The sequence below is a fragment of the Mauremys mutica genome, chromosome 1 (genome assembly GCF_020497125.1).
Source record: "Mauremys mutica isolate MM-2020 ecotype Southern chromosome 1, ASM2049712v1, whole genome shotgun sequence".
Lineage (NCBI taxonomy): Eukaryota > Metazoa > Chordata > Testudines > Geoemydidae > Mauremys > Mauremys mutica.
The window spans coordinates 284,242,177-284,256,926 of record NC_059072.1 but is presented as its reverse complement, the minus strand read 5'-3'; the positions used below and the strand labels follow the sequence as shown (position 1 = coordinate 284,256,926).

The 14,750-nt window shown below is 44.1% G+C and overlaps 1 protein-coding gene across 2 annotated transcripts in view; it reads right to left on the bottom strand.

Annotated features, from left to right (window-relative positions):
• The window catches only part of FBXL3 (F-box and leucine rich repeat protein 3), a 36,570-nt gene that overhangs the window by 8,967 nt on the left and 12,853 nt on the right, over positions 1 to 14,750 (bottom strand). For both annotated transcript variants that reach the window (XM_045011306.1, XM_045011312.1), the window contains exons 3-4: positions 11,998 to 12,120; positions 2,059 to 2,230 (exon numbers count right to left, since the gene is read on the bottom strand). In XM_045011306.1, coding sequence (XP_044867241.1) covers positions 2,059 to 2,230; positions 11,998 to 12,120 — 295 coding nt within the window. The remainder of the gene's footprint in view (positions 1 to 2,058; positions 2,231 to 11,997; positions 12,121 to 14,750) is intronic.

Genomic DNA, 14,750 nt, shown 5'->3' with positions numbered 1-14,750 from the left:
AACTATTACATATTTAAGCAGTGCTTAAGCAGTAAACCGGGGGGAGGGAAGGGAAGAAAAACTGAGTTATTTTAGTGCTATGATAGTGTACAAGTCAATGTCTTGTTTAAAGTAACCGTGATTAAAATTTTTTTAAAGATACCGGCACTCCACAGATTTCTCCATGTTAAAACAACATATACCCTTATTTGTGAAAAGCTACACATCCAAGTACCACCAAGTAAATTGATTAGAGTGCGAGTTCTCGTCATTCTGGGTGGACTATCCTGTTTTCCTTACATCTTTACTCAGCATTGTGCTGCTAAATTTTATGTCATTATTAAAATTACTGTTACATATAATGTAAAAACCTGAATAATCACCCTGGTGTCCATCTATCTTCCAAAGATAAATTAAAGAAAATGAATAGCATCTCATGTTTGGTTCCTGCAATTTTCTTTTCCTCTGGGAAAATGTGTCATTTTAAGCGGATGCACTGTTATTTGTGAAAGCAAGCTCAAATCATGCATTGCTTTTGGAACAGTGAAAATGTAAGGTAGTTCTTAGTTCCGGCAGGAGAAAGTTCTACGATCTTGAACCAGCTTGAGAATGCTCTGTCTACTGCACAAACTAGCTTCACCCTTGCATTGTGTTAAAGTAGACTGTCAGTGACAGGAGATGTGTTGTACAGCTCAAGTCCTTCACCCCTTTGATGTTGTGTTGTCTATTTTTTTTTGTTTTCAGTTCAAGTAAAGTATAAAATTGCTCTTTCAGAACAAGGAAATCAGCAACTCCATTATCCATGGCACTCCATAATTCAAGTCATAGTCATAATGAAATGCTCTGGAGAAACTTACATTCTGAAATACCTGAGAATGTATTCTACTTCCAGTGAAGCACAAGAGAGTTGTCAACCCATTTTAAGTCATCAAATTGGATTCAGCCTTTTAAAAGGATTCCTCCACACACACCCTACCCTCACCCCCACCCCGCTTCCTCCAGGGTGGACTGATTTAAATCAACAAGTAGAAAACTTTGATTTAAATCACTGGTTTTAATTTTGTTGTGTATTTATACTTGTTATTTTCCTAAAGAAAATTTTATTCTCATTAGTTGGTAGGCATTAGAACATGTTGATTTGCAACTATATAAAACTTTACAATGAATTTGGTACTTTTGATGATCAGGAGGATCACTATAGCTATGCACATTTATTTCAGCAATTATATAGCATATATAGATTCTTAATTTTTACTTTATGTTAGAAAATGGTGAATGATGCACTTATTTACTAGATGATTCACTTTTTATTTGTATCATGCTCTATTTGGATGGAAATTGGAATTTATTTAAAATGCACTAAAACAGCATTTTAAATTTGTATTGGTTAAATGAAACTGCCTTTAATGTGATGGATACACAAATAAAGTTAAATGCAAAATATTTTTGATAAAAACTGATTTATTAAACAAAAGGATGCATCATCTGTAGTTAACGAACTAAACTGATTGTTTCTGGTCACCATGTCTTTTTTTAAAATTTTAGAATTAGTCATTCTCTCAAACCTTGTTTTTATTCTTAGACTAAAAAAGGAAAACAATTCTGTTTTTTTCAACTCTGAATGAACTAATCATTGAACTGAACAAACTAGAACAAAAAAAATATTCTGCACTTGCAAAAGAGGATACCGCTGTCAAAAGCTAGTTTAGCACTTCAACACACTCTGGTATTAGGTGCTTAGACATTTTAACTTTCTTTAAAGCTGTAGCAGCAAACAGATACTGCTTATGTTTAAAAAAAATTTAAATCAATTTTCATCCTCCCCCCTGCTCAAAATTTGTCCATGATGGTCAAATACTATGTTTCAGTACTAGTCAAAATAATTCTAGGCATACAGTTTTAATATTCTTAAGAAACAAAAACAATGGAACAAGTATTAAAATGTCAGAGGCTGTAAATACTAGCCAAAACCCGCAATTTTTCAGAAGCTTGCTGGAAAGTTCACACTGTGAAACCAAAAAAACACTCACAAACACACACACCAACCACACATTTTTAAACACACACAGGGTAGCTCACCTGCAGGAGAAACATGAGGACAACTGCTCATTTTTAACAACTTGAGCGTATCACTGTTGTTAGCCACTAGTACTTTGAGGGACGGATCATCTACTGGCGTATCATCTATTTTAAGTGAAGAGAGGGATTTGGAGTTTACAAACACCACTGTCAGTGCAGAGATAAAATGTGACTGCAGAAAGGAGAAAAACAATAACAGTGAAACAGGGATGTGAAATATTCCAAATATATTTTCAAAACCAATGTTCCCTTACATCTTCACATATAGATAGTCTACACCAGGGATCGGCAACCTTTGGCACACAGCTTGCCAGGGTAAGCACCTTGGTGGGCCAGGCCGGTTTGTTTACCTGCTGTGTCCGCAGGTTTGGCCGATTGCGGCTCCCACTGGCCGCAGTTCGCGGCCCCAGGCCAATAGGGGTGGCAGGAAGCGACGGCCAGCACATCCCTCAGTCCGTGCCACTTCCCGGCGCCCCAATTCACCTGGAGCGGCAAACGGCAGCCAGTGGGAGCCACGATTGTCCGAACCTGCGGACGCGGCAGGTAAACAAACCGGCCTGGCCCACCAAGGTGCTTACCGTGGTGAGCCATGTGCCAAAGGTTGCCGATCCCTGGTCTATACCTTCCTTTAGTCTAACACCTACTGCAATAGTTAACATTACTGCATCCATTTTATCTCAGCTAGATAGTAAAACATTTGACCCAGTTTTTATTTTATTTATTTTTTTAAAAAGCAAAGATCAAGTATTTAGTTTTTGTTATAAATCCTTGTCTATGGTCGGTCATTGATAATATCCAACATTAACAGAAACTCAGGAACTGGGACAAAAAATGCAGTGCTCTAACATTCAAAATATCCTATACAAGTGCACAAATTGACTAGTGAACCTAAAAGTAAGCTCTGAAGATTACTTGCAAAGTGCACTTCCAAGGCAACATCCTCCAGATTCAGACATGAGGGTAAACTGCCATATGTAAAATCTGTTCTTTATCTACATACAAAGACTAAGTTTAGCAAAAAATGAAAGTCTGAAATTTAATCAAAATTATTAAAATAAGATGCCAAAGTTTAAGACCAGAAGAGAACACCAGGTCACAGTCTGACCTCCTGTGCATCACAGGCCACTCTTATAATTGTGAAGGCAGTCTTACAAAATGTGTAAAAAAAGAGAGTTAACCTGTTTTGTAATTGTTCTTTGAAATGTGTTTCACAAATCCATTCCACTTCAGGTGCGTGTGCACCCAGTGTGCCGGAGCCAGATATGTTCTTCCCATAGTGATACTCACTGAGGTGGCACATGCACCCTTGACACTCTTATGCTGCCAGCCAATGGTCTAAAGGGGTGGATTTGGCCCTCCTCAGTTCCTTCTTATTGGATAACACACTGATAGAGAGGGAAAGGAGGGTGGGTTATGGAATGGACCCACCTTGAAGTACAATAGTTACAGAACAGGTTAGTAATGGTTTTTGATTCTTAAAAGGGATTTTCCACTTCTAGTTAGTCACAAACAATTCAGCCCAGAAAAGGGTTTCAGAGTCTACCTGAACAATGACTGTAAAACTACACATCTGAATTTGGCATCAACCCTTTAATGCTGATAGTATAATGTTTTGTGAGAGTATGTATCGATCACTAGGCTGCAGCTTTACAGATTTCCTTTATTGATATGACTCAAATGCAGCCGAAGTCTCTTGAGCTCTTGTAGAGTGCACTAAAACTGCTCAGCATAGGGACTTTGGCAATGTCATAGCATATGCAAATAGAAGATGAAATCCTAAAGGAAGGCCCTTCATCCTGTCAGCAAAGGAAACAGCTAAGGAGATCTCCTAAAGAGGCTGGTTCTGTCCAAACGGAAAACAACACTTTAACATCCAATGTATGCAGTGTCTCTTCCTCCTTATGGGAATGTGGCTTCGGAAGAGAGGAAGGCAAATAGATAGCTTAATTAAGGGGAAAAAGTCAGTTAAGTTTAGTCAGGAATTTACAGAGGCCTGGTCTACACATCTCTTCATCACCCTCACAGAGATCCCCTACCAACCCTCCCCGCCCGTTAAAAAATAGAAACAGTATTTACAAAATTCTAAATATTAAACTATAATATATATTAAATTATATGAAGAGAAGGTCCACACAAATGGACTTTAAGAAATTCTAAATATTTACAAATTAAAACATTCTAAATATTAAACTATAATATATATTAAACTATATAAAGAGAAGGTCCACACAAATGGGGATAGAAAAATAGTCCTCTAGCGACATTTCTACGAAGGTGTCATTCAGTTCCTCGCAAAGCCTCCGCATGAGGTTCGTCGGAAGAGGTCGCTTGTTGGGCGCTCCGTGGAAGCAGACTCTTCCACGCCAGGACATCCGAATATAGAGTGGAACCATCGCCTCTACTAGCATTGCTGCATATGGTCCTGGTCTGTGCAGTGCGTCCCGTAACATGCGGTCTTTCTGGGCACGAGTGACCCGCCTCAGGGTGATCTCGGTCTGCAAATACTGCATCTAAGTAGGGCAATTAGTGTAGTGTTACTATTGTTAATGGTTTACAATTAGGTTGCATAACAATGACCCTCGCCTAACAGCCACGTGCGAGAGTCCACAGAGAACAAGCATGCATTGATCGTTCCCGTGCGCTGGCGGGAGGGGCTGCTAAAGGCTTATCCTTTCTGCTTTGCACATTGCCTTTAGCAGGAGAGCACAGCTAACCAGTAACTGATAAGCAGTATGTACTGTAAGGCTTACCAGGACTTTGTGCAAGAGGGATGCAGCTATCTTTCCTCGCTTGTGCGCTCTCCAGTGCAATGGCGCCGCCAATGAGAGCGTATTCCGAAATCTCGGACTAGTTCTGAGATCTCCTGAGACTTGGTTCCCTCTTTGGTCTTGTTAACTGAAACTGACTAGACTGTGTTTACTGTTGGCAAACATGTATGTGTTCAAGGAAATCACCTACTTTTTCACATCACACAGCTTCGGCTCCTTCCCGGACTGCCCCGCCATCCCCCTCGCAGAGGCTGGCTCGGATTAGACGCCGAAAGAAAAAGACAAGGGACGACATGTTCCAGGAACTGATGGCCAGCTCCAGAGCGGAGGCGGCAGAGCAGAGACAGTCGAGGGAGAGCCTGTGTCAGCAGCATCGCACACACCTGGAACGGGAGGATAGGTGGCGGCAGGAAGACCAGCAGGCGACTCAAACGCTGCTTGGTCTAATGAGGGAGCAAACGGAGACGCTCCGGCGCCTTGTAGATGTTCTGCAAGACCGCAGTCAGGAGGAGAGAGCCCCCCTGCAGTGCATCTCTGCACCGCAGCACACCGATAATGTTAGAGACAACTGTCGCGCTGTAAATTTGTACAAGCTCTTTCTTTACAGCATCAACCAGTCCCAACTCCAAGTTCAAACCCCCCACTGTGTATTACATTATTAAAAGCGGTTTGGTGTTACTGACTGTTTCCGTCACGTTTCTGGTGTCAGAAGACTTTCTGTTGTTCTGGGGGGGGGGGGGGAATTGTAATGTCACTGCATAGCCCACAGTGCCATGCTACAGACTTGGCTGCATGCTCTCACAGAGATTGTGGAGCACACAGCAAGCAGCAATAACTACGGGGATATTCTTTTCGCTGATGTCCGAGCGAGTCAGTAAGGTCCGCCATCTCCCCTTGAGACGAAAGCACACTCCACCACCATTCTGCACTTGCTCAGCCGGTAGTTGAAGAGTTCCTTTTCAGTGTCCAAGGCGCCTGTGGCCCTATGGTCCACCACAGCTTGCAGCACCATTGAAAAGTAGCCCTTTCGGTTAATGTACTCGCTGGCCTGGTGGGCTGGTGCCAGGATAGGGATGTGAGTCCCATTCGCGGCGAAGCCATCTATGATGGCCTGGACATTTCCGACAGTCACTACCTTTGAGAGCAGTTGCTCAACGATTGCGTGGGCTACTTGAATGACAGCAATCCCCACGGTAGATTTGCCCACGCCAAAGTGGTTCGCTACTGACCGGTAGCTGTCTGGCGTGGCAAGTTTCCAGAGGGCTATGGCCACTCGCTTCTGCACAGTCAGGGCTGCTCGCATCCTTGTGTCCTGGCGCTTCAGGGCAGGGGACAGCAAGTCACACAGTTCAAGGAAAGTGCCCTTACGCATCCTGAAGTTTCGCAGCCACTCTGTGTCATCCCAGACCTGCAGCACTATGCGGTCCCACCAGTCTGTGCTTGTTTCCCGGGCCCAGAATCGCCGTTCCACACCATGAACTTGACCCATTGCCACCATGATCTCCACTGCCCGGCGTACCCTGCTTTGTGAGAGGTCTGCGCCACTCTCCTCACCGTGCTGCCGGAGCCTCCTCGCCCGGTTTCTCAGCATCTGACTGTGGAAGAGGTGGACGATAATGTGCGAGGAGTTGACAACGGCCATAAGTGCAGCGATGATCGCAGCGGGCTCCATGCTCGCAGTGCTGTGGCGTCCACGCTGTAACCGACCAGAGAAGGGCGCGAACAGATTTCCCGCCGGCGCTTTCAAGGAAGACAGGGAGGGCGGGATTGACGGTTCAATGACGACACATTTTTCCCCCCAGCATGCATTGGGGGGAAATCCCACAATTCAAATGGGCAGCGGGGAGTGCGGGAACTGTGGGATAGGTTCCCACAGTGCACCGCTTCCAAAGTCGAAGCTGGCCCCGTGAATGTGGACTAAGAAGTTCGAATTTGTGTATTTAGTATGGATACACAAATTCGACTTATTAAGGTCGAATCCACAAATTCGACTTAAGTAGATTCGAAATAGTCCTGTAGTGTAGACAAGCCCAGAGAGAGTGTAAATAGTCCTTGTCCTTATAAAACATACTGTATTTGGGGGTGGTGGCAGCAACCAACACGGTCAATGCCTTTATCCTCCCAGCTGAGGAAACAGCTACCAAGAACACTGGTGCTGGCAACTCTAATGGGAGCCAAATTAAATCCCAGAGAAGCGAGAGCTCTGTGACATGTGAATATAGCCTGTCCAAACCTTCCAAAAATGGATAATCATAGGGTTAAAAGAAAAACAAACAAAACTAGACCATCCCCTCTAGAGGGCAGAAAGCATGGCTGCCAGGTGATCTCTTTCTAGGTAAAAAGCCCAGAATACACTGGATGGAAGAATGCAAAAGTTAAATAAATGTGCTGAGACCACACTGAAAAATGCTTCCACTTCATCAGTGGAGTATCTAGTGGACAGTTTTCTGCTATTTAAAGGATGTTTTGAACCCAGACAGAACTCTGCTTCCTGAGACATTAACCACTGAGCATCCATGCTCTCACATATGGAATAGATGGGTTGGGATGCAACATCCAACTTTGACTTTGAGATATTAAGTCAGATTCCTGAGGTATTATCATTTTCTTGACAGAAGGGTTCAATATTTCTGAGAACCAATGTTGACAAGGGCAGCTTGGCACTATGAACCTTGCGTGGGCATGATCCTGTCTGAGCTTGTGTAGCACCTTTGGAATCAGGGGGTAGGCCTACAGTAGCTTGCTCCTCCAAGACAGAAGGAAAACATCTGTCAAGGAGCTCACACTTGTACACAAATAGGTGGCACTTTCTGGTCAGTCCAGTGGTGAAGAGATCTAACTCTGGTAACCTCACCCCAACAGTCTGAAAGATGAATTTGATGACATCCAGCCTGAGACCATTTGGGATTTTTGCTGAAAGAAAGATCAGCTGAGAAACTGGCTGGCAGATCTGAACACCTGGGAGGTAGGAGGCTTTGAATGTTAATGCATTGCCGATACAAAAGTCCCAGAGATCCACAGCTTCTTGGCAAAGGCAATCTGACCTGGCGCCACTCTGTCTGTTCAAACAGAATATCACAGCTGTATTGTCTGTGAGGACTTAAACCACGCTTCTTTTGATGTGCTACAGGAAAGCCTAACACCAGGTGAATTACCCACAATTCCCAGACATTTATGTGGAGAGAAAGATTTTTGGTCTGCTCACAGGTCCTGAATCTGTAGAGGTTCCCCATGTGTGCTTCCCAACCAAGATGAAGCAGCTGTAAATAAAGTCACTGAGGGTAAAGATGGGGAGAAGGGGACTCCTGTACATACATTGGCAGGATCCATCCTCCAGTCCAGGGAGAATATAAAGTCCTTGCAGGTACATGAGTCAAGATGTCCAGTGGATGATGAGAGAGTATAAAAAACTTCAGCCACCACTGCAGCTTCCTGAGGTGAAGTCTGGCATGCTAAGTCATGTACATGCATGATGCTAGGTGTCCTAAAAGTCTTCGTCAATTTCTTACTTTTGTGAAGGATATGCCTTGAGATCCATGGAGAGATCCTGAATTTCTTTGAATCTCAGCTGAGGCAGGGCTGCCCTTGACACTGTACAGTGAGTACAACTCCTAGGAACTCTATTTTCTGAACAGGACCAAGAACTGACTTGTCCTTGTTGATTAACAGGCCCAAGGAATGAAAGAGACTGAACCCTGACCAAACTGATGTCCAGTCATTTTTGGAGTGACTATGGATCTGCCAGTCATCCAGATATGGGAACACCTCTACATCTGCTTTCCTGAGAAAAATATACTACCACCACCATGCACTTTATGAAGACTTCTGGGGCTTCAGACAGGTCAAATGGCAGGACTGCAAACTGATAAGGGACCATGGTCACAAGTCTTAGAATCTACCTGTGGTTCTGATGGATGGCCATGCGGAAGTAAACAGCCTTAGGGTAGTGTACCAATTGCCAGGATCTAGGGAAGGAATGACGGAGGCCAGAGTGACCATACTTAAAGAACAGAAAATGTGTGTATTTGTTTAGGTTTTGCAGGTCCGGAATAGGTCTGAGTCTCCCTTTTGACTTGGAACCAGAAGATAATTGGAATAAAAACCCTTCCCCCTATAAGGAGGAAGAGGAGGAACCTCTTCTGTGGCTCCCAGTTGTTTAAGAGATTGTACTTCTTGTAGAAGAGTAGCCTCATAAGAATGGACCTTGAAGAGGGATGAGGAAGGTAAGTGGGAGGAAGGGAAAGAAGGAAATTGCAGGGTGTATCTCAGTTCCACGGTGCTTAGAATCCAGTGATCAGCTGTAATATGGGTCTAAGCATCTAAGAAGTGGGATTCCCAAAAGATTAAGATAGATACACAGCTGCATCTGTCTTCCCTGAAAACAACATAGGGCCTGAATTCTGTGCTGCCATCTCTGGAAGAAACACAAATGCCTAACTCTAGCTGCAGAGTCAGTCCCATCTAGGGCAGCTTGAATTTCCTCATTTATTAAAGGAGCCTTTTCAGAGGGCCCTGCTGTGTTCAAGATGTCCACTGATCTATGCAAACTCCCCTGAACCATTTTGATTTGAATATCAAGAGAGCTAACTACTCTAACAAGGAGGAGGAGAAGAGAAGGATGATGTACACACATCTACCAGTCAGGAAGTAGTACTTTCTTTGCCGAAAGTAAGTAGGAAGGAACTACCAAAGTTAAACATTTAACATGTAAGAAAAGATAACTTTTCTTTGACACAAGAGTTTTAAAAAGATTTGGCTGAGAAGCTCCAACTCATTGATGCTGATATTTAACAAGTCTTGAAACTCTTGCAAAATTCCAGAGGAACTGAGACAAGCTAGTCTAATGCCAGTATTTTATAAAATGTGCACAGGATGGATAGCTCGGGTAAACAAACAAAAAAAAATAGGCCAATTAGTCCTGGGCAAAGTCACAGAAAGCCTGATGAAGTACGTAATCAGAGAATTAAAGGATGATTGCATAATAAATGCCAAACTTTTTTTTTTTAAACTAAAAAAGTTACTTTTGTTAAACTTAATACCACTTGATATTAGAAATTTGGTTGATAAAGTTGGCATAACATATTTAGACTTCTGTAAAGTCACACATGACATTCCAATTAAAAAAAAGTTAGTACTACTACTGCAACCCATATATACTGGATTAAAAAAAATGGCTGATAGATCAAGTAGTAACTGTATATGGAGAATCATCTGCCAATGGGGCTATTTCTCGCAATGTCCCACAAGGATCTGTAGTTGGCCCATGCTATTCAATAGCAATCAACAGTTTGGAAAATTTATAAAACCATTGCTGGTGAAGTTCGCAAGTAACAAAAATTAGTGTGGGAGGGTAAATAATGATAAGGACAGGTTGGTTCTATATAGCTATCTGGACTGAGTGGTAAACTGGGCTCATTTGAACAACAGGTGTTTTAATACAGCCAAATGTAAGGTTATACATCTAGGAACAAAAGATTGTAGGTCCCAAAGATGGGGGATTGTATCTAGGTAATGAATGAGACTGAATGGTGCCAACACAAGCTCCCGGTAAAAATAGGTGATCTGTGAATGTATAAGCAGGAGAATAAAGAGTGGATGAAAGGACAAGTTATTATCACTATATATGGCATTAATAAGGCTGCGAGTCTGCGATGGAGGTTATGGATGCCGTGACTTCCATGGCTGCAGCAGCTGGTACAGCTGACCCCAGGACCAGTCCAGCACCGGCTGCTGTTCAGGCCCTATAGGGGCAGCGGCACCTTAGTCGGGGTATTTACAGTAAAAGTCATGGACAGGTCATGGGCCGTGAATTTGCATTTATTGCCTGTAACCTGTCCATAAGTTTTACTAAAAATACCCATGACTAAATCTTAGCCTTAAGTATTAGTGACACCGTTACTGCAATACTATGGCCACTTCTTCTGGTGTTCACCCTTCAAAAAGGGTGCTGAAAATCTGGAAAGGGGTCAGAAAAAGAGCCATAAAAATGATTCAAGGTCTGGAAAATCCACTTTATAGTGACATACTAAAGAGTTTCTCTCAGAAAAGGCCAAGATGTGACTCTGACCACTGTCTATAACAGGGGTGGGCAAACTTTTTGGCCCAAGGGCCACATTTGGGTGGGGAAATTGTATGCAGGGCCAGGAATGTAGGGCTAGGGCAGAGGGTTGGGGTGCGGGAGGGAGTGCAGGGTGCAGGAAGAGGCTCAGGGCAAGGGGTTGTGTGTAAGAGGGGTACGGGAGGGGCAGGGGCTCAAGGTTCCCCATTCCCAGCCAATGGGAGCTGTGGGGGGTGGTGCCTGCAGGCAAGGGCAGTGCACAGAGCCCTCCGCCCACCCCCACCCAGGGATGTGGTGCTGGCCACTTCCGGGAGCGGCGCAGGGCCAGGGCAGGCAGGGAGCTTGCCTTAGCCCCGCTGCACCATTAGGCTGACAATACCGTGGACTGGATTGAAAGCCCTGACGGGCCCTATCTGGCCTGCAGGCCGTAGTTTGCCCTTCCTCGTCTCCTTATGGATGGGGAGATTTCCGATAATGGAAGTTCTTTAATCTAGCAGAGGCACAACGAAATCCAATAGCTGGAAACTGAAGCTAGACCAAGTCACACTAGAAATAAGGTGCAAAGTTTTAACAGTGATGACCATTAATCATTGGAACAACTTACTTTGGGATGCAATGGATTCTCCATTGTTTCAAGTTATGACATCAAAAAACAGATATTTATACAAAGTATGTTCTAGCTCAACCAGAAGTTATTGGCTTGATGCAGGAATTACTGGGTGAAATTCTACGTCCTGTATTATGCAGGTGGTCAAACTAGATGATCAGAATGGTCCTTGCTGGTCTTAGATCTATTTTATATACAGACTGTGCGCGCGCACACACACACCCCCACACACAATATTTCACAGATTTTTACACTGAAGCCAATGTATGTTGGGAAAAGATCTGGGAAGTTAAGCAAGTACTGTAAACACCCACATGATGCAGATATAATCAATAAAGTTCTAGCCAAATTTGAGTACTGAGTCTCAGTGCCTGCATTTTAAGAGCAGGAACAGATGAAGCCACAGATAACCTACTGCTTTAAATCTACATACTTTCTAAATTATATCAGTAATATACTTACCACTACAATCATTCAATAAATAAAACAAAACATGCACAAGTTACCTTAGGTAAATCCATGAAGCTTGGTCGAGCGGTTGAAATTAGTCCAAGTGTTTTTAAAGAGCAATTCACAAGTTGTGATAAAATATCACAAGCTGCTTCTGCTGATTCCTTGCTGCTATCCACCTTAAATGGAAACAAACCATTTATTAGTCCAGGAAAATACCACACCAAGCCAATAAACTTTGCAATAAAGAGGTCAAACAGAATAGCTTTCCTTTAATTGCAATTCTACTCTGAAAAGTGTAAAAATCTCAGTGTGGGGTCCCATGTGTGTCTCACTAATTCTACACTGAATGTTCTCAATTTCTTAAAAAAGGTGCTTATCAAAAGTTCAGTCATAGAATCATAAGACTGGAAGGGACTTCAAGAGGTTATCTAGTCCAGTCCCCTGCACTTATGGGAGGGGGACTGGACTAGTGGCAGGGCTAAGTATTATCAGACCATCTCTGACAGGTGTTTGTCTAACCTGCTCTTAAAAATCTCCAATGATGGAGATTTCACAACCTCCCTAGGCAATGTATTCCAGTGCTTAACCACTCTGACAGTTAGGAAGTTTTTCCTAACGCCCAACCTAAACCTCCCTTGCTGCAAGTTAAGCCCATTGTTTCTTGTCCTATCCTCAGAGATTAAGAGGAATCATTCTTCTCTCTCCTCCTTGTAACAACTTTTTATGTACTTGAAAATTATTATGTCCCCTCTCAGCCTTTTCTTTTCCAGACTAAACAAGCCCAATTTTTTCCAATCTTCCCTCATAGATTGTGTTTTCTAGAGCTTTAAATCATTTTTGTTGCTCTTCTCTGGACTTTCTCCAATTTGTCCACATCTTTCCTGAAATGTGATGCCCAGAACTGGACACAATACTGGACAAGACTTAATCTGCGTGGAATAAGTGGAATAATTACTTCTTGTGTCTTGATTACAACACTTCTGCTAATACACCCCAGAACAGGGTTTCTCAAACAGGGGTCGCCGCTTCTATAGGTAAAGCCCCTGGCGGGCCGGGCTGTTTACCTGCCCCGTCCGCAGGTCCGGCCGATCGCGGCTCCCACTGGCCGCAGATTGCTGCTCCAGGCCAATGGGAGAAGTTGCTGAATGCGGCAGCAGTAAGTCCCTCAGCCCGCGCCACTTCCAGCAGCTCCCATTGGCCCGGAGCAGTGATCCGCGGCCAGTGGGAGCCGCGATCAGCCGGACCTGCGGACGGGGCAGGTAAACACACCGCCCCGGCCCGCCAGGGGCTTTCCCTACAGAAGCGGCGACCCCTGTTTGAGAAACCCTGTCCCAGAATGATGTTTGCTTTTTTTGGCAACAGTATTACACTGTTGACTCATATTTAGCTTGTGGTCCACTATGACCCCCAGATCCCTTTCCGCAGTAGTACTTCCTAGGTAGTCATTTCCCATTTTCTATGTGTGCAACTGATTACTCCACTCAGGATGGAACACTTTGCATTTGTCCTTATTGAATTTCATCCTATTTACTTCAGATCATTAGTCCAGATGGTTTTGAATTATAATCCTATGCTCCAAAGCACTTGCAACCCCTCCCAGCTTGGTATCATCTGCAAACTTTATAAAAAAGTGTACTCTCTCTGACATCATCTAAATCATTGATGAAGATATTGAACAGAACAGGACCCAGAACTGATTCCTGTGGGACCCCACTCGTTATGCCCTTCCAGCATGACTGAACCACTGATCATCACTTGCCATCACTTAAAAATTACATACAAAGTTACTCAATACAATAAAGTATCCCAGCCAGTCTATTCTCTTACAAAATCCAACTTGCATCAAGTAATAAACAAGCCAATACCCATATAGCCTCAAATCCTATCCCATTTCCTTTATATTCTCCTCCTCATGGAAATTCCTAGAAAACATATGCACCTGACAGCATGCCACAAAGTCCAACAGATGGGGGCTATTTCAGATCCAGGGATTAGAGCCACAAAAAAGGGAAAATAATTACAAACCTGAAGGTGTGCCTCATTGTGAATATCCTACTGGTAGCTCTCTCCCATGATTACAAAAGGAGAGTCAGTCTGAGCACCTCTGCTGATCTCATCTGTGGGAGTACTGCTTTGGGAAAAGGCTTCCTTTCAATTGGGCAGATATCAGGGTCAGTTAGGACCTTGCAGGATGAAATCCAACACCTAATTTATACTTGAAAGTCAGCTAGCAAGTAGTGTGGATAATACTGGTCAAATCCTCCTGCCAACACCACCATTCAGTAAGTGGGTAATTGTATTCTGTGACAGTTTCATCTTCCAAAGGAGACTTATATTGCAGTGGTTTTCAAACTTTTTTTCCTGCAGAAAACTGTTGATACCCATGACCCAACGGAGCTGGGGATGAGAAGTTTGGGGTGTGGAGGGGGCTCTGGGCTGAGTCAGGGGGTTGGGGTACAGGAGGGGGTGAGGGCTGCGGGCTCTAGCGTGGGGCCAGGGATGGGGGCACAGACTTACCTCTGGCGGCTCCCGGTCAGTGGCGCAGAGGCAGGCTTTCTGCCTGTCCTGACAGCTCGGACTGTGCTGCACCTGAAGTGGCCAGCACCAGGTCTGGCGCCTAGGTGGAGGTGCACAAGTGGCTCCGCGCGTCTCTCACCTGCAGGCACTGCCCCCCAGCTCCCATGGGCTGGGAACCGGCCAATGGGAGCGTAGAGCTGGTGTTCGGGATGGGGGCAGCATGTGGAACCCCATGGCCCCCCTACCTAGAAGCCGGACCTGCTGCTGGCTTCTTCCGGGGCACAGCGCA